The sequence below is a fragment of the Pocillopora verrucosa genome, chromosome 8 (assembly GCF_036669915.1).
Source record: "Pocillopora verrucosa isolate sample1 chromosome 8, ASM3666991v2, whole genome shotgun sequence".
Lineage (NCBI taxonomy): Eukaryota > Metazoa > Cnidaria > Anthozoa > Scleractinia > Pocilloporidae > Pocillopora > Pocillopora verrucosa.
Genome location: NC_089319.1, coordinates 7672563 through 7693636, shown reverse-complemented (window position 1 = coordinate 7693636; position 21074 = coordinate 7672563). Strand labels below are relative to the sequence as shown.

Here is a 21074-nt window from a genome sequence, read left to right as displayed (position 1 = left end):
TGCCATATGAAAACAACATAGGCTGTAGGAATCGAAATGACGCCTGTTACGAGCGTAAAAACAAGTACGAACAAAGTTGAGAATGCAGCTTTCTTTTTGGTATAGAGCTGAGGATAGCGCTGAGGTTTCACAACACAGATGTACCGGTTGAGGGCTGTTAATGAAAAAATGTAGAGTGATACACCGGCCCAAAGATATATGATAAACCCCTGAAACTGCGCAAAATTGTATCCGAACGGCCACTCTCGCAAACATGAAGCAGCGATAGAAAAAGGAATCACAGTTACTGACACAGTAATATCCCAAAGTGACAAAGCGACTATGTAGATGTTGGTTACTGCCAGTGATCTTCTCTTCCGATAAGCGGCCAAACAGACCAATGTATTTCCAACGATGGCCATAAATGAGTAGAAAACTAAAACAGTTGTTGTTACCACCGCCGTAACAGCGCTTCTCGAATCAAGTTCAGTTGGCTTCATGTTACAAGTCGTAGATCCTCAATCCAAAAAAATATTATCACACTTTCAAAATTTCAAACTTAGGTTCTTGAATGCCAAGTAATAATTGTAAACTGGGAGAGCCAACTTGTTAGTAGCTTTGCTTCGATTCTCACATCAGGACTACAAAAATCAGTTTAACTTTAAAAATGAAACAAGGCCTCTCACTGTCGGAGCAATTCTAAAATTTAAATTTCATTGTCTTGCAAGCGAAAGTGAGCTCTTGCCATGCTCTTACTGGCAAAGTTAAAATAAAGGGAAAAAAAATTTAAGGGATAAGACCCCCTCGCTATCTAATTTTTCCTTTTTAATAACATTCGAGATAAATCTGTAATAACAACAGACAGCAAATCTCAGCGTAGGTCAACACCTATAAGCCGATATTTTGTAAAAAAATAGGAATCATTATACGAGGCAATAGAATCCAAAACACATCGAATTGTTTCCTTGATATGACGACTGCAACTTTTATTAGAAGTTTCTAATGTTTCGTCTACTCATTACAAAGAAATACCAGGTGACAGCTACCCGTCACATTACGAGTAGTACCTCCTTTTCGGCGAAGATCATCACGCGAGTTTGATCATCGATTTTTAACATCGACTCATCTAATTCTCATCTAACATCAATTTTTTTTCACATTTTTTTAGTAATTCGCGCGACGGACTTTGCCCAAAAGGAGGGACTGCTTGTAGTCTAGCTTCTGATAAGCTCGTATAGTGAATGTTCGCCCTTGCTCGTTGTAAGAGCTTGAGGAGAAAATGACTACGGAAGGCGGGAACACTTTTGTTGCGAAGAAAAGTTCTTGTTATTTCTTCGTCATGCAGTAAAACAATTGTTTTCAATTATTAAAATTGCGTTCACCAAGAGAGGTCAATAACATTGACCGTGCACGTGCTTGCCGTATGTTTGATACATGTGGGCACAAATAAGAAATAGCACAGAGGGTAATTGGGTTCTTGAGATATTGAGACTAGAGTCATAGTTTGTATTGTCTCGTTAAGAAATGCTCTGAACAGGAGATTAGGTTTAGCCGTTATATTAGGAATATTTAACTCTGTGAATATTGTTAACCTCAGTTCTCTCTGTGTGGTACCCAGTTTAGGAGGCTGGAGGTTCGGCTCAGGTTCTGGCTCTAATTGTGCTTCAATTTTTTTTGTTTCAGCGAGGATGGCTTATTTGAACTCTTAGTGGGGAGGGGGAATGAGGTTTGTCGGATCTTTTTGGTTGTGTCACACTAAAATTAGGGCAATGGAAATTGGCCTTTCGCGACCCCCTCATCTACAGTACATTCTAACACTAAATCAAACATGACCGGTCGACTAAACGATCGCGAAGTTATAACGTTAACTCGCCCTTATCAGACGCCTGCACTGAAGGCCTCCTCCAAGTCTGACGACGATAAAGTCCATCAGTTTGCGTGTTATTAAAATGCACTTTATTGTCAAGTATCTTTAAAAGTTCTTTAACTCCATTTCAGAAAAAATAAATGCATTCCACAAGAATTACATCCTAAGTCGCAAAAGAAATGCTTGACAAACCTGCAAGCCACAAAAAGGTGCCTTTAGGACGCATGAGGAGGAACAAATGGAAATGACGTAACAGTTAACAATCATTCACAAATGGAGGTCAATAGTACTTGCTAATCACTTCCGAACCGGCCAATCAGCGTGCGTTAAAAGCACTATTCACCTGAGTGGTATATAAAAATTATTGATATGCCATAAATTCATCACATCCACTCTCGAAACAAGAGGCCCACGGAAGAACGGAAGAACTGCAGAAAATATTTTAAACCTAACTCTTACTTACCAAGTTGTGAGGCATCATTCACGGCCCAGGATATGCAGTAATGGGAGAGAAGTTGATGTAAAAGATCCACTTCATCAAGGAATTCTATTCTCTCTATTCTGTAGAGCAACACACACGTTGAACGATTGAGTAAAAGTAATTAAAGGCAATTAACCATCGCTCCGCGAAATCCGATTTTTAGTCTTAGCTATTTACTCACACAAAGCTTGTTACTTTGCCGATCCTAACAGGATAAATGACGAGTGTCACACATGAAGATGGTGCTGGCCTTACTCACCAACGGGTTCTCTGTAGCTCACTGGTAGAGCATCAAAGCACAAACATCCGAACGTCCGGCGATCACATCGATCATATCATATCATTTATTATATATCACATCGTAGGGGTCTTTAAGGTTCTCTTTGTTCTACGCTCGCACCAAATACATGGCATCCTCAGTCAATGGACAATATTACTGTCGAGCTGGGTCAAGCTTATAAGCAACGCTTACATTTTAGGCATCCCTTACAAAAGAACTGAATAGATGAATCAATCAATCAATCCACACACTTAGGTTGTAGCACCTATACGGAAAGGTTTCTCCATCTACTGATTCCAGAACGAAGGGGGTTATAATTAAAATTTGGCGAGTTTTATTTTTTTAAAACAGAGTGAAGAAAAGCAGAACAAGGGAGAAAACGAGCTCGATGCACGCGCAGCGAAGCCCAATACTTATCAAAATAGTAGTAATCCTTAGGTGTAATGACGAGTCTAGGTATCAAACTCGGGAGCACAGTTGTAGGAGGAAAGTGCTGTCCTAACAGAGCCAGCACTGTTCCTACATAAAAAAAGCTATTTCATCAGACTTGAAGGTTCTACACACCTTGCTCTGTCGTCAATAGGCAAGCTGTTGTAAATACTCATCATGTCTAGGACTTCAGCTTCATCCCAGTTGTTCGACAGAAATCTTTGTTTCTGTTTAGGGAAATGTTCAATGTATTGTCATGCAAAGTTGCCATAAATTCGACAGATCACCTAAAAGCGGCATCCAATTCATTGTAGAGTCAATAAAGTTAACTCAGAAGGCAAAGTAACTCACATGAGATTCGAGGTCAGGACAGGCATTTGCTCCCAGAAGCTCACAATTTCTACCCTGAAAAGACAAACATATTCACATTTTCGCTTAATTATCCCATCCGACCATTTATAACTTGACCCTCGAGTCACCGAAAAACAGTGTAAAAAAGTTATGCGCAGTTATAACAAAATAACGGCCATCTATACAGTATTAATTTTAGCCCACGATTCTAATAAATACAGATTTTCTTTACCCTAAGATTCTGGATCATAATTTGACCAAATCTGTCCTGCATATTCACCTATAAGTAAATCAAATCAAAACAGTCACATCAGTTAAATCTCATACAGGCGACCTAACAACCACCAGAGTTCATCCCAGTTTCCATGGCAATAGAACACTAGAAGTATTGGTGCTTCTTCTAAATGGGACACCGGTCCATTGCAGGGTACCCTCTTCCTAAAGTGTAAAGTGTAGTATTTTGCTTATGAAGACAACGTAACGACGCTGACCAAGCCTTACACCCGGACCTATCGAACAGGAAACCAACGTGTTAACCTTTTAAGGTCATAATGACCATGAAAGGTCAAAATAATGAAAGTACTTGTCCACATACTGTAACTTGAAGCTGTGCCTTCTCAGGGCTCTTTACTCTAATTGCAAATAAATAAATAAATAAATACACAAATAAATCTGTCATGGACAAAATCCTTTAACGATCCCTTGAGTGCCAACCTTTACTTTTTTCCTTTTGTTTCACTGAGACTCTAAACTACACTTACTTGTTCATAGTTTATAAATACAGCATTTTTAAAATTGGTTCCAGCCCAATTAATAATGGCTGCTGAATGTTCGGGTTCCATATAAATCAGGACACATTCTGTGATAAAAACTGTTGGAAGGCTGCAGAAGAACAGTGGACAAACATACTAGGATTTATCATGAACATTTTCAGATGAGAATATCAACATTGCTGCTGATCACCACACACATAAGGAGCCGACGTCAAATCTAAATTTCTCGCTCAACCCCCTATATGAGGTGCATCAGAGGTTCTTTGCTGCTGCTTACAAGAGGGTCTGAATGGCTTTCACGTTAAAAAAGAAAAACAGCCGTCAGGCGTAAAATTGACAAATTTACTTAGTTAACCGTTAAAATGTTACTTTTATTTGAAACTCAAATAAATCAACTCTTAGTTGTAAATGGCCAAAATTCTAACCGTAAGCCGTAAAAGCTGTCGTCACATTTAGACCCTTCTACAAGAATACGGCGTACACACCGTTTCCAAATCGGCCACGACGCACTGATGGCATTAAGTGCAGCTTAAACACGCAATAGAACCAGCCATACGAGACAGTATAGGAAAGCTTCACAGAAGCAAGAAAAACCTGACTCAAGGTAGCTATTTCAAAACTGCACTTTCTATGTTTCGTAAGAAAAAATTATGTCTTTAGCATGCTTACCTTTTATCGATTCCTATTTCTTTTAGTTTTCTCTCTAATGTATCAACTTCTCTCAGATCCACAGCTAGGAGATGGTAGTGTTTAGAATGTGCTTCACTCCCTTCTGCAATTCAAGTGATGGTACCAACAAACAGTAAGAAAATTGTTGATGTGAATTACATTCGTTACAAAAAGGTCAACCTGGGCTAAGTTCTCCTCCTCTAGCACATGATAACAACGGTCGTGAGCGATTCAGAGAAAAGGCGTTTTGAAAAGCTTGGAGATGCTAAACATCGACATCTTTCCATGTATTAACATTTCATTTCGCTTAATTTAATGTTAGACTAAGATGCGTTAAAATGTCATTATTCAGTACTTTATTCGTTATTTCCATACATTTTCTTATAATTCTTTCAAATGTACAACATGCCAACTCACTTATAGAGTGGTTTGCCAGTGGTTAAGGTTATTTTCAATCTACTACTCGATAAGGACACATGTTCATGTCACACAAATCCTTGGAGCATTAACCTCTGGGGTTTTGAGCGGTTTTCCGAGGGATCAATATAAATAAAAGCAATGTCAGATTTTCCATAGTTGTGATTGGTAGATGTGATTACCTTGTTCTTATGACAATCACTCGCTCAAATGTTTGCGTGAAAACCGAATACGTAGCTCGATGAAATTAGTTTCACGATAGTGTCATATATATATCTGTACTTCGTGAAAACACTTGACATACCAAGACAAGACCTACCAATTTTTAATCCGTCGTCTGGAGAAAATGCTTCTTGGAGTTTTCTTCTATTCCTTAAGAGAAGAAAACTACACTGCTAAGAATTATAAGCACATTAGAGCAATTCCACATCAAACGTGATTATTAATAATCTAAAGAAGATAATTTCAAGGGAAAGGCATTGCATTATTATTAGAATTTTTCTTCGCCTTTCACTTTTTACAAAAAGATACTTCAAAGATTAAAAATTACTCAATAGTGGAGTGCAAGAAGACATGCTGTTGAAGCGAGCGCAGCCGAAAGCTGTCCGTATTATGTCGATAGAGTGTGAGCCGACGCGTTTTTGGTATCGGAGGTACGTCGTTAATACGTAGGTAGAGTTTTTACAAATACACTATTTGTGGGTGAGTACGAAGGGTGTCGGTAATTAGTCAGTAGGATGTAAGCCAACGCGTTGTAGTTGTTGGTAATAGGTCGGTAGTGTCGGCCAATGCGCTTCCAGTGCGAGTAAATCCGAAGGGTTTCGGAAATAAGTCGGTAAGGTGTCAGCCGACGCGTTGTTGCCGTTGGAAGTGTGTTGTCGAAACGTCAGTAGAGTGCGGCCGCCGCTATTTTGACGTCGGTAATACTTCGGTAATGTGTCGGCTGACACATTGTTGGTCTCCAAAATCAATGCAAAGTAAATGCAGAGGTACTCAGCCGATGCGTTCATTGAACCAAATTCTTTAATTTTCCACAAAGTTAACATAATTTAATACTCTGACACAAATACTAGCCTTAAACCAAAATAAGGAAACCTACGGTATTTGATCACTGGTTCGTATTCAAACTTGCCTTATATTGTAGCACTTTCTACCAGTCACACTTGCAAAATCTACTTCAACAAACAGCTTGGGTGCTAAACTTTCTTCCTTTAAGAAATCCAAATCATTCACATTACCATAAACACTACCTCAATTAACAATAGGTATTGCAGTGGAGTAATAAAACTAATTGCGATTGTGGTGATACAATTTACACTAGTGTTCATTATCAAGTAGTCTAGACTGTTGTATCAAGTGGTTTTTGACAGAAAAATGATACAGAGCTCTCCAAATTCCCGGCCAATCGATCAAACATTTTAAACCAAATTCGAGTCGGAGGCGCCCAGGCAGGAGAAAAAAAAATCAAAGATCGAATCTATGTGATGCGCGCCATGGTTTAAGCGGTAATATGCTAAACGTATTATGTGGGCTGACTTTGTTAACTTGTTTAGCTACCCCATGTTGTGTGCAACAAACATGACGTTGAACGAAAATGTTTGATCGTCTAGGTGGGACTCTGAGGTCCCCTCCATTGGGTTGATGTAATATTTTGAGACTTGGCAAATATATATGTTTGACTGTAAAAAAAAAAAATGTAATCATAAAGGTAAGGATTGAAAGGGAAAAAATTAGCAAAAAACAATAACAAACAACAAATTATCTTTCATTTAATTTATAATTTCCAACGATCACTTTCAAAACTATATCAAGCTCCCACCTGTTAAGGTAACAACTCCTTTTGGCAACAATAGAAACTTCAAAGCTGTTCAGTAGTCTGACTACTGACATGTACATTTAGAGTTCACTTTCAATTAACTAATTAACATTCTAATGATCCTTGAGCCTCAACCTCAACCAAAATTTTCATATCTACATGTCCACCTTTCTCAACTGTTGGCCAAGCTACTCACGCGAAAATTTTTGTCTTGAGAAATTTCAGCTTGGTGATAGATCTTAAGGGAAGTTTCAGCTCTGATACCTGGATGAACATTGCACTACTTTCATCCAAGTTTAATGACTTGCGTAAGCAGATTAGGAGATTGATGGAGGAAGCAGCCAGAGTAGGCCTTAAACTTAATGCAAGAAAGTGCAGAACACTGAGAACTGAGTTTACTAGGAACAGGGAGAGCATTGTGGTGAATGGTGAAGAAGTGGAAGATGCTGAGGAGTTTGTGTATCTTGGAGCTATTGCAGACAAGGAAGGCAGAGGCAGTAAAGATATTAGGAACAGACTGCAGAAGGCAAGAGGTGCATGTTAGAGGCTATGGAAGGTGTGGGCAGCCAGAGGAATTGGAAGGAGAACCAAGATATGCCTATTCAAAACTTTAGTCCAACTGGTCCTGCCATATGGTCGTGAAATATGGAAGATCACAAAAACAGATGGAAGAAAACTGAACAGTTTCCAATGCCAATGCCTGAAACAGATACTCAGGATTGGATGACAGCAAAGAATAGTAAACAATAGAGTAGACGAAATAGCAGAGATCAATGAAATTAGCTGTGAGGTGTGAAGAAGGTGGAACTGGTTAAGACAAGTACCCAGGAGAGAGGTTCAAATATGATTTTTTTCCTCTGATTACTGAGATCTCTGTTGACAACACTGCCTCCCCCTTAATGAAAGAACCAAATCTTGCACTAGAACTCACCTTTAAAAGCCAAAAGAGGGAATCAAATCCTGCCCCAAGATTAACAACCTGACAATTGCATTCTGTTTTAGCAAGAAACTGGTCCAGCAGAGTATGCATACCTTTAACACGAGCATAGTAACCTGCAGAGAGGCAATGAACTCCATTTAATAAAAAACAATTGATAAGGTTAATCATTTGGAAAATAAATTTCACTTCATCACCTTATCATAGAAACTACAAACAAACTTGCAGTTTTGTTCAAAGATGGCAGAGATGAATTCTATCCAATAAACTCAAATTTCTCATCCAAGCAGTAAATGAAAGCAGATTTCTGGACAAAATGTTTTTAAAAAAGGTAATATCTTCATGAACCTTCATATATTTCTTTTTTTGAACCAAGACCTGCCTTAAGTTTGTAACTGGGGGCTTTGCATGTGCTTTGAAGTGCCAAGCAGTGGAGCCATGCAAAAAGAGCAGAGAAGCCTTGAGAGTCATGCAACAGAAAATAGCACTAGTTTTGCTGTTTAATGCTTTGGAGCACACACCAAACAAAAAGCAGCACAGGCCACAACATGAAGCAAGTAGCAGAATTGCTTTTCCACCTTGAAGGAGGAAAAGCCTAGAGCATGTCTTCAAGTTCCCTTAACATCCCATCAGTGTCCATTTATAACCCTAGGTGGAAAGAGGTATGGTGAGGGTTAATGGCAAGTATTTTACTTAACAACACAACACATAGACCTTAGCCAGGGTTATAACATGAACCACTAAACTGCCTGTCTAACCATAAAGTTACCTCTGTTTATTTCTGGAGTCTTTCTCTCTCCTAGTTTGGCAAAGTGTTGAATGTAACCGTCTGACCAGTAACCTAATTGAACAGCAAACCTAAATCACAACAAACAAGCAAGGGTGAAATTTTTAGCAACTCCATAAAGAAATAAAATAATTATCAATCAAAGGAATTTTTTATCTAGAACTTGCACCAAAAATGAGCAAGCTTCTGAAGGACATCAAATGATAACTCCATGGTAACTTTATAGGAGGCTGTCCTCTGAGCATGGGGGTGAGGGGGAAGGAATGAAGGTAGGGGTCATGCAGGAAAGGAGGTGACACCTATGGCACCTGCAGAACTGCTAGCTAATTACGCACACTTCGGAAGAAACAAAGACACAATTTCCTCATGTTTGAGTATTTGCTCCTCAATCATCCCAGCCAAAACACTTTATGAAAGCTTTACTCAATAGTATGAGGATGGCTTCACTTTCCATTGTTTACCTTAAGAATTTTAAACATAAACCCGTGGTTGTTCAAAGTGGTCATGAGTTGCTGACTTTGCATCTCAGTCTGAAGACAGGCGGAGAAAATACGTGTCCAAAAGTCTCAGCCTCTTTTTCAGTGACTATCTTAATGTGTATTATGGGGAGAGCGGTAAAGTTTCCGCACAGCCCCATACTATTGTAAAAAAAATCTGTTTTCCTAATGGCAATGTATTGTTTTTGGCACTGTTTTCTCTATCCAAGAACTGAATGCATCATGTGGTATGGGGTTGTGCGGAAATTTTACCGGGAGAGCTAACGGTTTAGCGATGACACAAACCGAAATAACAAAGCCGATCAAAGCAGAGGAAACGATCGTATGATGGCCCCCTTCCTTCGATTAGGGCCACTGATTGTAAGAATCAGAAGCCTCAATAAACTATTCATTCAACTCGTCCCGTTAACTACAGAACTCCCACGGGCCGTCAGCTGAATTATAAGCTTAGGTTTCATATCAGGAAAGGGTGACTAAGCTTCCTGTTGAGGAGCCTTCCTTTTCCTCCTGATTATATACAACGAATTGAAAAACTGTTTTTTCTACCTCTTACAGGCCGTAGCATCGTCATTTGTTGAAATCACAGCCTCATCCTGTGACATTCTTCACTCGCGCAAACATTTAGTTGCTAAGCCGGATAGCTCACTTATTTCAGACAGGCCGCCATGTTTAATTGCGTTGCGAATTGCATTATGGGCCATCCCTTCTGTTTCGTAAAAAAGAAAAAGGAGAAAGAAGGAAAGAAAAACATGGGAAGAAAATCGACGACATTCATTCCGAAGTTGAAAAAAAAAAAAAAAAAAAAAAAAAAATTCAGAACATTTCAATATCCCTTGATCTTCCCTTTTTCATTCCATTTCTCATTTTAATACCTGACCAACAAATTTTGGCCAAATCTCAACCTATAATTAGTAAGCAGTCATTAAATTTATGGCCTGGGGGTGGGAACAAGGGGTTTTTTTAGGGGGGATCACGTAGTTCCCAGGGGGGAACAGAGAGGGAATCGATCACTCCTTGTCAAGAGAGTTTAAAAGGGGGACTATGGAACATTGACTGTTAATTAACAGCAAATGAGGTGGGGATTATAATAGAGAGCCTTATGGGGGGATCAGGTAATTTCAAGCAGGCTGCCATGTTTATTAGCGTTGCGAATTGCATTTAAAAAAAAAAACAAACAAAAAACATGAGAAGAAGAAAATCCCTAACCCAGGGTTAAAATTCAATCCAAGCTTCTTTATTTCTCTGTTCAAAAACCTTTTGAAGAAAATTTTTCCTTTTCTTTTCAGAACGTCCAATCATCACGTTGATCATTAAAAAGATTTAAGCTGAATTTTCTTTTAAAGGTTTCAGATCAGAAATCAAATTTCATACAAACCCTGTATTATCATAACTCAGCTTTGAACAACCCGGCCCTGGTCTTCCTTTTCTCATTCCGTTTCTCATTTTAATATCTGACTAACAAATTTTGGCCAAATTTAACGTATGATTAGGTAACAATCCTGGGGTGGGGGCAAGGATTTTGGAGGGTTCAGACACATTTCATCGTGCCACAACCAAAACCCAACAACCCCCACACCCAAATGATAAATAACGAATTGTCCCTTGGAAGGGGTTACATTGCTACATACAAAAGGGCGAATTATTCAGTTGGTTCCTTTGGTTTTTTCTCCCTAAAAATCAGGCAAGAGTGGGGCTGGAGATAGAGAAGTCAGCGACATACTGAGACACACGACTCATATCAATCTTTTTATTTGATCTGGATGAGATACTTTGCACAATCTTTTTAGTGGTGAAATGAACAAGCCAGGGACCCTTTTACGTTCATTGGCGTAAACAAAATTAACTACAAAAGTCTGTGGTGATGGTAATAAGAGATTACAGGCACTAAACAATAGCCTTATTTTTTCTCTTAAAATTCTTGACAGAACAACATCACAAGCCTCTGCAGAATAAACAATTAAGTTGGATGTAGTTATAGCATAAGGCCTGGGAATAGTAACATTTGTTTTCTGTTGAAAATTTAAAAATATAAAGTATGGCCAACTAAATTTCGAGTTAAGAAGGTTGCAGGCTTTAAGATGGCAACAATAATTTAAGTTGTAAAATGAAAGATTCTTTTTTCAAGGTAATACTAACCTGGATGGAATTAATTTTTTTCCTACTGAAAATATAGCATAAGTGTTTAGTGATAGTCCTTCTTACATTATAAACCACTGTTTTGAGATAAACCTCACAAGTCAGGCTGACTTGACATAGTACCAAAAAACTGTGCTTGGAAATGTTTACCTTGAATTTTTCAATCCATTTTCAAGGCTAAAGTCACTTGGATTACTTAAACTTAGTCTGTAACACACTTATCAGGTTTATATGTTGCTCACCACAATAAGCAGACAAAATAACACTCACAATGGCATCATCTGGTAACCAGACAAGACATTTTTTTTTCTTACAAATGATAGAATAACAGGAATTATAGTAACTGTCTTGTAATCATGTTTAAGAAATTATCTTATAGTGAGGGATGTCCATGTGAAACAAGCAAGGAGCTTGAAACTCAATTAAAGGAGATCTGCCTAAATGTGATATTAAATGAGCATGCTTGAAGTCTAATCAAGCAATTCCACATTAATGGCAGCCTGGAATAAAGCAGGTTAAGAATCTTGAACAACTGTTGAGAGATGAATGCTGAAGACTCCATACTTAATACAATGGATGTCTTCCAATCAACTAAAAGTTACATACCTTATTGGCTAAAAATAATGTGTTTTATGTGGAGTGCATGAGGTAGAGCCTTGAGTGACTTTTGATAAAAATCTACTTCTCCCTATGTTTCACAAAGGATCACAAGACAACTTGGCATGAGAATATAGCAGTCTATCAGAAGTCACTTGTGCCCTTTGTCCATGCACCCCTTCATTTATCTCAAAAACTTTTGTAATCAAATCAAAAATTGATGAATTTTTTAAGGCCTAACAAGTGTCCAAGCTCATTTCACATGGCAGGTCCCCACTCTTCTTTTTGAATTTTTCAAACAATGACAAGAAGCTCACTCACATAACTTATGGTAACCAGTACCCTCACTGCAGCCAGTCCTTAACAACCTTATTACAAAACAAAACATTTGCCAAAGATAAGCCATAATAAATAATTGTTTCAGTGGGATTGAAACTGAGAAGATAAAGTCCCATTAGTATCTTGAAAAAATGGTTTAGCTCTTAATTAACAAACAAATCATTTAGTAATGACTCCATTACTTCGAAAGGTGCATGAAAAATTATAACAAAAACAATCTAACCAAAATAGAGGTAAACGGTGGTGGAAATACCCACCACAGTTACAGACACTGAGATGAATGTTTGTTTTACTAAATACCACTCAGACACCCAAAAAAATTGCTTCTATCTATCTCACAACATAAAAAAAATGGTCAAAAATTATACTTAGGATGCGCAAGTTGAATAGTGCTTGCTTGCAGAAGGCACTATTCACCTGTGTGGTATATACTAACTATAATAATTGTCTTATTTTTAAAATATATTTTGGAGTAAACATGATATACGATAGCACCTATCTTTGGCAAATAGTTTTTTTGCTTGAAATAAGATTTACCTTTTGAAGCAGCCACAGAGGTTAAAAAGTATCCATTAGAATATAAGGTATTTTTATGTTACATGTACATTAAGTTTATTTTAAAAAATATAAAAAGTTTCCTCTTTAATTACACCTCAACAACTACCATGATTGGTTAAATTAGAGTAATGTCGCAAAAAAAGCCAATTTGCAGAACTTAAATTAGTTGATATACAAGCACACCTTGATATGACATCGAAACATGTTAAGGAAAAACAAATACAGCCTTTTGTAAACAAAAACTGCTGTTACCAGTCTATACAGCCTGCAAGCAAGCACTCATAGGCACACAACTACACCAACCAGCAAGCAACCAAAAAATCTGGATCAGTATCAGTATCTGAGCAACTACACACCTACCCCTCCCTTAACCAAACAGTCAACTGATAACAAGTTAGGGTTAATGCTGGGTTGGGGAGGGGAGGGGTGGGTGTGCACTTGATCAAATGCTGACATTCATCCAAAAATCTTTTAGTCAGACCCCATGGTGAATTATTTCAATTGCTAAACTAACTTGACTCTCATTGGTTCACCAGTTGTACTGCAGTGCTCATGAGAACCTGCTCATTGGCTAGTCTTGATAACGTGCTTATTGGATTCTTCTAGTAAATTAATTTGATTGAGAAAATTCACATACAACACCCCAATTTTAACACCACAAACACCAGTTGATTATGAGAAAACTGACTCTTCAAATACAATTATTTTGCTTTTTCAACCTTTGATTTGGAAAATCAGGACAATCAGTCAACCCTGATATCTTGATTAAGGAAAATCAAAACTTAAGTGAAAGAAACATTTATGAAGGCTTCTAAATGTTACAAATAGCTTTTCCTTGTGCAGGGGTTTTCACATCCATAGGGGGCTGCTGATGCTAAAATAAGTGGCTAGCTGTAAGACAAAGCCTAAACATGAGTGCCTGTGTGCAAGCTGAACAGATGATGACATGAAGTCTTACAGGTGGTGGTAAAGCACCTGTCACCATATTTTATTGAAACCTCTGCACAGGTTGGAAAGAAATGTTTGGCCTGTAAAACTAAGGTGGAAGAGGTATGTGATGAAGGTTAGTATTAGAAAGTTGTGAAAATTCTCACAGTCACATCATGAAACTCTGATCTCATCTTCAAGGTTTCATAAAGAGCAATTATGAAAATTTATCCTTTAATTCCAGCTGTGAACATGCTCTGTTTTCCAAATCAAAGGGTGAACCATCAAAAATGTTTAGAAGCATCTTACCAAATTTTCTGCAACAAATGTTTCAGCAACACCTATCCAGATTGATTTGGCAGAATTAAGTCTTTAAAAATAAATACTCCAAAGTATTGGGAATTTTTAATAACTGTAATTAGCAACTTGCTTTCATACAGTACCACTGTAATTAAATATTCTTAAATGTCTCACCATTTTTCATAAGGAATCTTTCTTGTGCTAATGAAATCTGCAACTATGTTACAATAAAATGCTTCAACAGCTATACAAAATATCTGTACAAATTGGACACACAAATTCTGCTCTATATTTAAAATTCGATTGAATTTTCAAGTTAGCAACTTAATATTAAAATTGGTTAACAACCACTACCTTGAAATTCACTTCAGGAATTTAATTCAAAGGATTTACAAACAACCAGACTCATTCATTGGGCTGTTTTTCAAAACTTCTGGCTTAAGTTCCATTTTTTTTTTTTAAGGCAACACCTGCATCAACACTGACCAGCGTTCCCCGGAATGTTGTGAAAAGCAGCTCTTCTTCACAGAACAGTCAGATTTAGTATTCTCTCACATGTTTCTTTCATTACACCTGAACCTTAACCAGTCCCTGCATTCCTGGGTTTTGGTAACTGCTCTTGGGAATTCTGCTTGGCCTGAAATAAAAAGTAAAAACACCACAATAAGATACATATAAAATAGAAGATAAAATGACGAGAGACAAATTCATTTTTCACCCATTCTAGGTGACCACAGTATTACCAAAACGGGCCATAAAAAATGCAGGGTTCTTCCTAGTTTTCAACACAGCAGGTAAGGGACCTTTTCAAACCAGTAAAGCACATTTGCAGCTTCAGGCGGCTGGTCATGCTCAACTGTGTCATTTCCTAAAGCATACAGTACATGGTGCCTATCAAAAGTTCTCCATTGAAAAATTCATAATGTGAATGATACACCTTTAGGTTCAGAGGTTGAACAAAACAAAGTAAAATTTTGCTATGCCCTTTCTAAACTGCTTATAACGTAAACTGGTCTCCCTTCGATTTTGGGGGATATCTTTGGTGTCACTTACATGGCATATCGCTGGAAAATCAGGTGTCAGCTACGAATTGCATCACTATGAAATCGAATCACATTGAATAGCTGTATTTGTGCTCTAATTGTCTCACATTCAGAACTTTTACGCTGTCTAGAGATTTTACTTTCAAGGCTTCTTTCAAACTGTTGTCTGCCACACATTTCAAGTAGAATTTCATGATGAAGACTAGCTTTGTCCCCATGTGTTCGTTATACACCCGGTAATTGTAGAGCTGTCAGGATGGTTATTTGAATTGGCTGTTTTTCCATTGCTAGTATGTAACCTTTATTTTGTTAACCACTAAAATTCTTGTAAAGTTTACCAGCCAGCCAGGTCTTTGTGACCTCTTGTTACTGGACAGAAATGACAGCATTGTTTGCTACCGTTTCATCATGGAAACTGAACAACTAAACAACACCATGTTTGCACATGCAGAGAACTGACAAATGTCACGAGATTTAGCAGAAAGCCTGTGAAAAATCACTCTTGCTTCGAAATTTGAAAGGTACCAGTCAGTGTTAGCTAACTAAAGCACCTGTAGATCTATAATAGTGCACACTGTTGGCTTGTTATTACACTTTCTTACCAGATTAGTTCACCATAAATGTGTATTTTTTAAGGGTTCTGAGCGTTTCCAGGTGGTAATAAGTGCTCTTACAAGCGGTAAATTTTACTGGTTACTGCCTGATAAGGAGAACCCTGAAAATATACTTTCATTATTTCAATTAGTAAACTTGAAGCTATCAGTGTGATGACTCATTACCTTGGAGACTCTGAAGGGCTGTTAGACCCAGTTGATCCTCTTGGATTTCGAGGTTGATCTTTAACAAAGTTTCGACATGAAGCCAGTTTAGATTCAAGGGCCTAAGTTGCAGGAGAGAGCAGAGTAACATGAGTTAAGTATGAAAGAAATGAAAGAAAAAATGTACCAACAAGTAATGCTACATCAAATTGCATCAAAACTGCTATGCACTCCTTCTCAGAGAAAAAAATATGTGTAAATCACTTACCCCTACTTTTCTCAACAGATCGCCGACAATGTTTAGTGCAGATATTCGTGCAGATGGAGTCAGCGGAGAAGTGCCATACCCTGTGTGGAGTGGTGATGTTCCTATGGAAGCAGTTGTAGCATGGAAATCTGATGTCTGGCTTGTAGTTTCTGGTTTCAATGGAGATCCCTCTATTTTCAATGGCTCTTTATTTTCTTTGTTACTCTCTTTATCTTTGCTAAATTCTAATCCATCACCAGGTTTTTTTCTCTCTTTTTCTTTCACCGCAAGTTCTTGTCGAAGATCTGTGCAAAAAATCAACATTTCACAACCAGAATTACTTCACAGAACACCAGACATTTTTTGTTACTCTCATGACATTTTGTGCTGCTTGCAAAACAATGAAACCTTTCTTTTTTTATTTGAGATAAGTTTTCAAAATAACATTTTGCAATTTAAAGAAACTGAAACTCTAAAGGCTTTTTCTCCAGTAGTAAGCTCATTGCCAAAAAGCTTCATAAGTAAGATCAGGGGTTCTCTTGAACATGTCTACAAGGTCAAGAATCATGCCCAAGGCATTTAATCTAGACATTGTGGAATGCTATTTTTCATTTGGAATGGAATGCTTCCTTCTATGAGAAATTTTGTGCGACCATATCTTAATAGCCCTCATAGAATATTACAGAGTTTGCTGAGGTACCATGTCAATTTCCATGAAACTACACAGAAACTAGCATTTTAAACACTTTTTATGCAAGTGTTGTGTAACCAAATTCATTAAGGCATGCACTTCAATTCCTGAGCACTATTTATCACCTTCACCTTTCATCAACACATGGCTTTACGACCAGTAATATTCTTGCTCAAAACCTCCAACTGGGAAAAAACCTTCTGGTATTTGAGCATCACGTTTAATATAGATGGCGCGCTTTTACCCAACAGTATACTTGCCAAAATAAACAACACAATATCTAAGAGCAGCCAATATCAATTTTTGCGGTTCTTTATCTCTGCATGTTAATGAATCTTAAAATAGTCAATTATAATATAGTATAAGGTAAATTAGTTCCTAAGCAGCAAGAATGGCTAACAGTTTATGCAAGAGGAACAGATAAATGAAACAATTAACAAACACTTCTAGAAATTTGGCGTCAAATGCATGAAAAAATTTGTTCTCCTTGAAGTGAACAACATGGTGCCTAAATGTCCATCTGAACTTGGTAAAACAGTTTGACTACAATACTGCAACACAATGATTATCATTATATTGAATATCTTTTCTAACCTCTTGCTTCATCTTTCAGTCTTTGTACTGATTCTTGGAGGGTCTCCTTTTCATCTAACTCATTTTCAAGAATAGCATTTCTTTCTATGGCCTGCAAGACAAGGATACAAAAATCTACTGTTTCTATCACTTGTTAGGATAAATCAGTGGCAGCTTTTTATAGCCTTTTCCACAATAAAAAGCAAATGAATTTTCCATTGCTCCACAGTTTGCCCAAGTTTAATATATAAAATGAGCATTTCGTGATACAAAACTCTCCCCTTAAGTTGAATATGTGCATCACCACTGATGATAAAGCTGTTATAAGATTACTACTATATATTTCACCCTGGTGCTAATTACCTGGTTCAGCTTCTGCTCAAAGTCTTCCAGTGAGCACACTGTTGCCCTGAAATGATTTAAAATAATAAATAAACAAATAAACGATAAATAACATACTAAAGAATAGATAATGTTTGCAGTAAGCAACAAAAATGCTAGCTATTCAGCTGTGCAAATCCACAAGATAATCTTATTTAATGAAGTTTCTACTACAGGAAACTTTGGTGATAAGAGAATTCTCTGGCTCTTCCGCAGAATTTTCCAGCTTAATATTTATGGCATTAGCTAATCTTATTTAGCTAAGAAAATATTTTTGTGTCTTTTTTTGGTTTCATGATAAACCCTGTCAAGAAAATTACTAAGAATCTAGTCAAAGATAAGCACAATTACGAAAAGTTATTTGGCAATTTTTCAGTACAGAGACCTAGGAAAGTATCACTCGATAGATAGAGAAGAGAAATTTAGCAAAGAAAAATGTGTAACTTGAAAAAGAAAACAGTAATCAAATGCAGAATTTCATACAAGCACACATCATAGATAGAAATTTAACATTCTGAGAAATGTCCACGAATTTTGTTCACTAGCTAATGTGACAGCAGGTGCTTTTTAAAAAGGGCTAGCAATGTCTATCTATAATAATTTTGTTTGTATACCACATACATATATATACAAAAATGCAAGTAGTTATATGAACTGAAATAGCCTGAAATCTGGTTTGAAATTCATTCCTTTACTTCCAACAAAAGGAAAACTAAGAAATATATTCTTAAGAAAACTAAGCGACAACTTGTGACCAAATCAAGATAAATTTCAGAAAAATTGTTAAAACTAACCACACTTGTTTGAAACATAAGTTTATTAACTAGAACATAAATATTGTGTTTCAAGTCACCACAGCTATCAACCATAACAAAAACTTTGAATGGTCCTTAAAACAAACAAAGTTTAAAAACCCTACAGGAACTTGTAACAACCATGTTTCAAAATGATTGAGAACCACACCAAAGAACATTTTAAAACATTGCAAAAGTCCTGCTAATTCAGAGCAATGTTCTTTATAGATGATCAAGGAGGGATTAAGTTAATTAAAAATGCAAAATTTACTCATCAGCATGGCGCCAATTTCTTCTAACCCTACAGGTGTTCAGTGTTCTATCTAAGGGCAACAAGCTTCATTCTACTAAACAACATAAATATTTATCTCTGATGACCAAAAGATGGACAGATTCAGAGTTACAGGTGTATGAGAATTTCATAATTGCAACTTCCTCTTTTCCTGCTGACATTGTTTTCATTTTATCATTTCACACCATTAATTAGGGAATAAAGCCCGCATCATGCCCTGGATGCTTTTCTCCTAGATACACTGGGAATCATTCTTTTGACAAAACAAAAGAGAATTAATAGAACGTAAATATTGTTACACCCCGCTAGGTTTGACATTTTGTAAAAGTTTACCCAATTAAGGCTATATTTCCACTCATATATACTAGGTCCAACATTAACAAAGCCAAAACTTGGAACAAGAAAGAAAAAAGGAAGAGATTGAAAAGGCTAAAAGGGTAATAAAAACCTAATAAACAGGACAAAATTCCTTTGTAATTCAATGACATATAATTAACATAATATTTTAATCCTCCAACTAATGCAAAGCAGCATTTAACAAGCGACCTTTCTGTTATTGAGCAACCATCTTCTTGTTTGAAACTGGCAAAAAGCTCCCTTCAAAGCGGTAATTCGAAAAATTGCCCGTCATATTTTTAAAAGTAATCGATAAAATAAAATCGCAAGTGCCCTAACCTTAATGCATGGCCACAGAAACTGATACGGGGATTATTTCCCCCGACCCTTGTCCTGTGCTTCAATTTGTCGCATGCCACAAGTCGTACTTTAGCAAACACATTTTAAGCGATAATATTTGAATAAGTTAAGTTTCGACATGTAAAGACACCTTCTCGTGATTTCATCTGTGGGTGACTACATACAAGCTTACTAAAAGCAACACAGTACAAAAATATTGTAGCCGGGTAAAATTTGAGCAACATGGACAACATCAAATGCCATTCAAGGAGGCAAAAAATATCAGGTCATCATGAAATATGGGAAAATGATCACAATTATGATTTGAATGTTGTCGTTAGCTATGCCTTACAGCTCCAAAACACAGCCAAACATTAGCTTCACATTTCTTTTCTACAGACCTTTTCGCTCTTTCCAGATCGTCATTCGCCTGTTCGAGTTCCCGAACGTATTTTTGAACTTCTTCTCGAACAGCTTTAAGCTGGGCTACTTCATCTTGTAGCGCTGATATCGTAAGATAGGATTCATTCTGGCTTGCATCTAGTCTCGCCTAAAATACGATCAAACCAAAAGTGAACGTCAAAACCAGAACAGTCGAACTATCGACAACTCGGAAGACAAGATGGCCAATGTACGCGAAGCAACTCTTGCATTATTTACAATGTTCCATTTATCAACAGACAAACTGGCGATACGCGACTTACGCCATTAAATAAAATATTCTTTCCTTTACCTTTAAGCTTTCGTTCTCCGTTTCTAGTCGTGTTTTTGCTGACAAAAGTTCTCGCTGTCTGGCTTCTGCTTGCTCTAACTGCGTTTCCAATTCTGCTTCTAATTCACGACTACCTTCTTGAAACTCGTCGAGTTCATCTCTCGCTTCTTGCAACCTTTCAACCAAAAGAAACGTTGAATTTGAATCTTCTATCATTTTCCTACTACATCAAATGAATGTCATCGAAAGACAAGGTCTTCAAAACACTCACTTTCGCTCTAAATCCTCGGCTACTTGCTTCCAGTAAGTCGCCTCTTCCTTCGGATCGGCGAATTCCAATTCCTTATCGGCCGTAGAAATACTCATTCCCAGCTGTCGCATATGGACGGTAAGATGTTTTCGCCTCGTTATAAATTAAGAATCTAACTCTCTATCAATCTATGGCAAAACGAAGGAGAAACCGGGCTCAATCAAGCCAAGATTAGCTTCACGTCTCGAAAGCTCAACGAAATCATTAACAAGCAAACCGTTCCCCTGATGACGTCAACTCGAGTGATCTGCTAAAAGGATTGTGGGATAGATGAGACGAAATGTGATAAAATGCCACGCGTGGTTTCACGGTTTCTCATTATGGAATCATAGAACGTGTTTTATGGGTTACTGACTTTGCCAATCAAACACGACAAGTAACTGCTCCTGCTTGATCGAATACCAACCATTCCGTGGAGCATGGTGTGAAACAAATGCTCGGCCGGTCAAAGTAAAAAC

At 37.4% G+C, this 21074-nt stretch overlaps 2 protein-coding genes across 2 annotated transcripts; both read right to left on the bottom strand.

Moving 5' to 3' along the window:
* Window positions 1-1918: 1918 nt before the first annotated feature.
* Window positions 1919-9962, bottom strand: LOC131769847 (leucine carboxyl methyltransferase 1). The gene is made up of 12 exons (XM_059085575.2): window positions 9830-9962; window positions 8769-8857; window positions 7994-8115; window positions 6379-6455; window positions 5566-5618; window positions 4830-4932; window positions 4149-4269; window positions 3620-3667; window positions 3388-3441; window positions 3172-3263; window positions 2310-2407; window positions 1919-2038 (listed from the first exon to the last, which is right to left on the bottom strand). Exons 1-12 carry the CDS (start codon window positions 9883-9885, stop codon window positions 2010-2012), a joined length of 942 nt encoding a protein of 313 aa, XP_058941558.1. The 5' UTR covers window positions 9886-9962; the 3' UTR covers window positions 1919-2009.
* Window positions 9963-11016: 1054 nt separating this feature from the next.
* Window positions 11017-20834, bottom strand: LOC131769832 (nuclear distribution protein nudE-like 1-B). The gene is made up of 8 exons (XM_059085562.2): window positions 20578-20834; window positions 20328-20481; window positions 19996-20144; window positions 17816-17861; window positions 17474-17564; window positions 16210-16493; window positions 15963-16063; window positions 11017-14777 (listed from the first exon to the last, which is right to left on the bottom strand). Exons 1-8 carry the CDS (start codon window positions 20685-20687, stop codon window positions 14708-14710), a joined length of 1005 nt encoding a protein of 334 aa, XP_058941545.1. The 5' UTR covers window positions 20688-20834; the 3' UTR covers window positions 11017-14707.
* Window positions 20835-21074: the final 240 nt, after the last annotated feature.

Coding starts and splice junctions, on each gene's coding strand:
- LOC131769847 (XM_059085575.2), bottom strand. CDS start 9,885: ATGTCACAGGATGAGGCTGTGATTTCAACAAATGACGATGCTACGGCC. Junction 8,858..9,829: donor GATGCTACGGCCTGTAAGAG/GTAGAAAAAACA, acceptor GTTGTGATTTAG/GTTTGCTGTTCAATTAGGTT. Junction 3,668..4,148: donor TATTTATAAACTATGAACAA/GTAAGTGTAGTT, acceptor ATTTACTTATAG/GTGAATATGCAGGACAGATT.
- LOC131769832 (XM_059085562.2), bottom strand. CDS start 20,687: ATGCGACAGCTGGGAATGAGTATTTCTACGGCCGATAAGGAATTGGAA. Junction 17,565..17,815: donor TTGAGCAGAAGCTGAACCAG/GTAATTAGCACC, acceptor CTTGTCTTGCAG/GCCATAGAAAGAAATGCTAT. Junction 14,778..15,962: donor AGCCCTTCAGAGTCTCCAAG/GTAATGAGTCAT, acceptor TTTTTATTTCAG/GCCAAGCAGAATTCCCAAGA.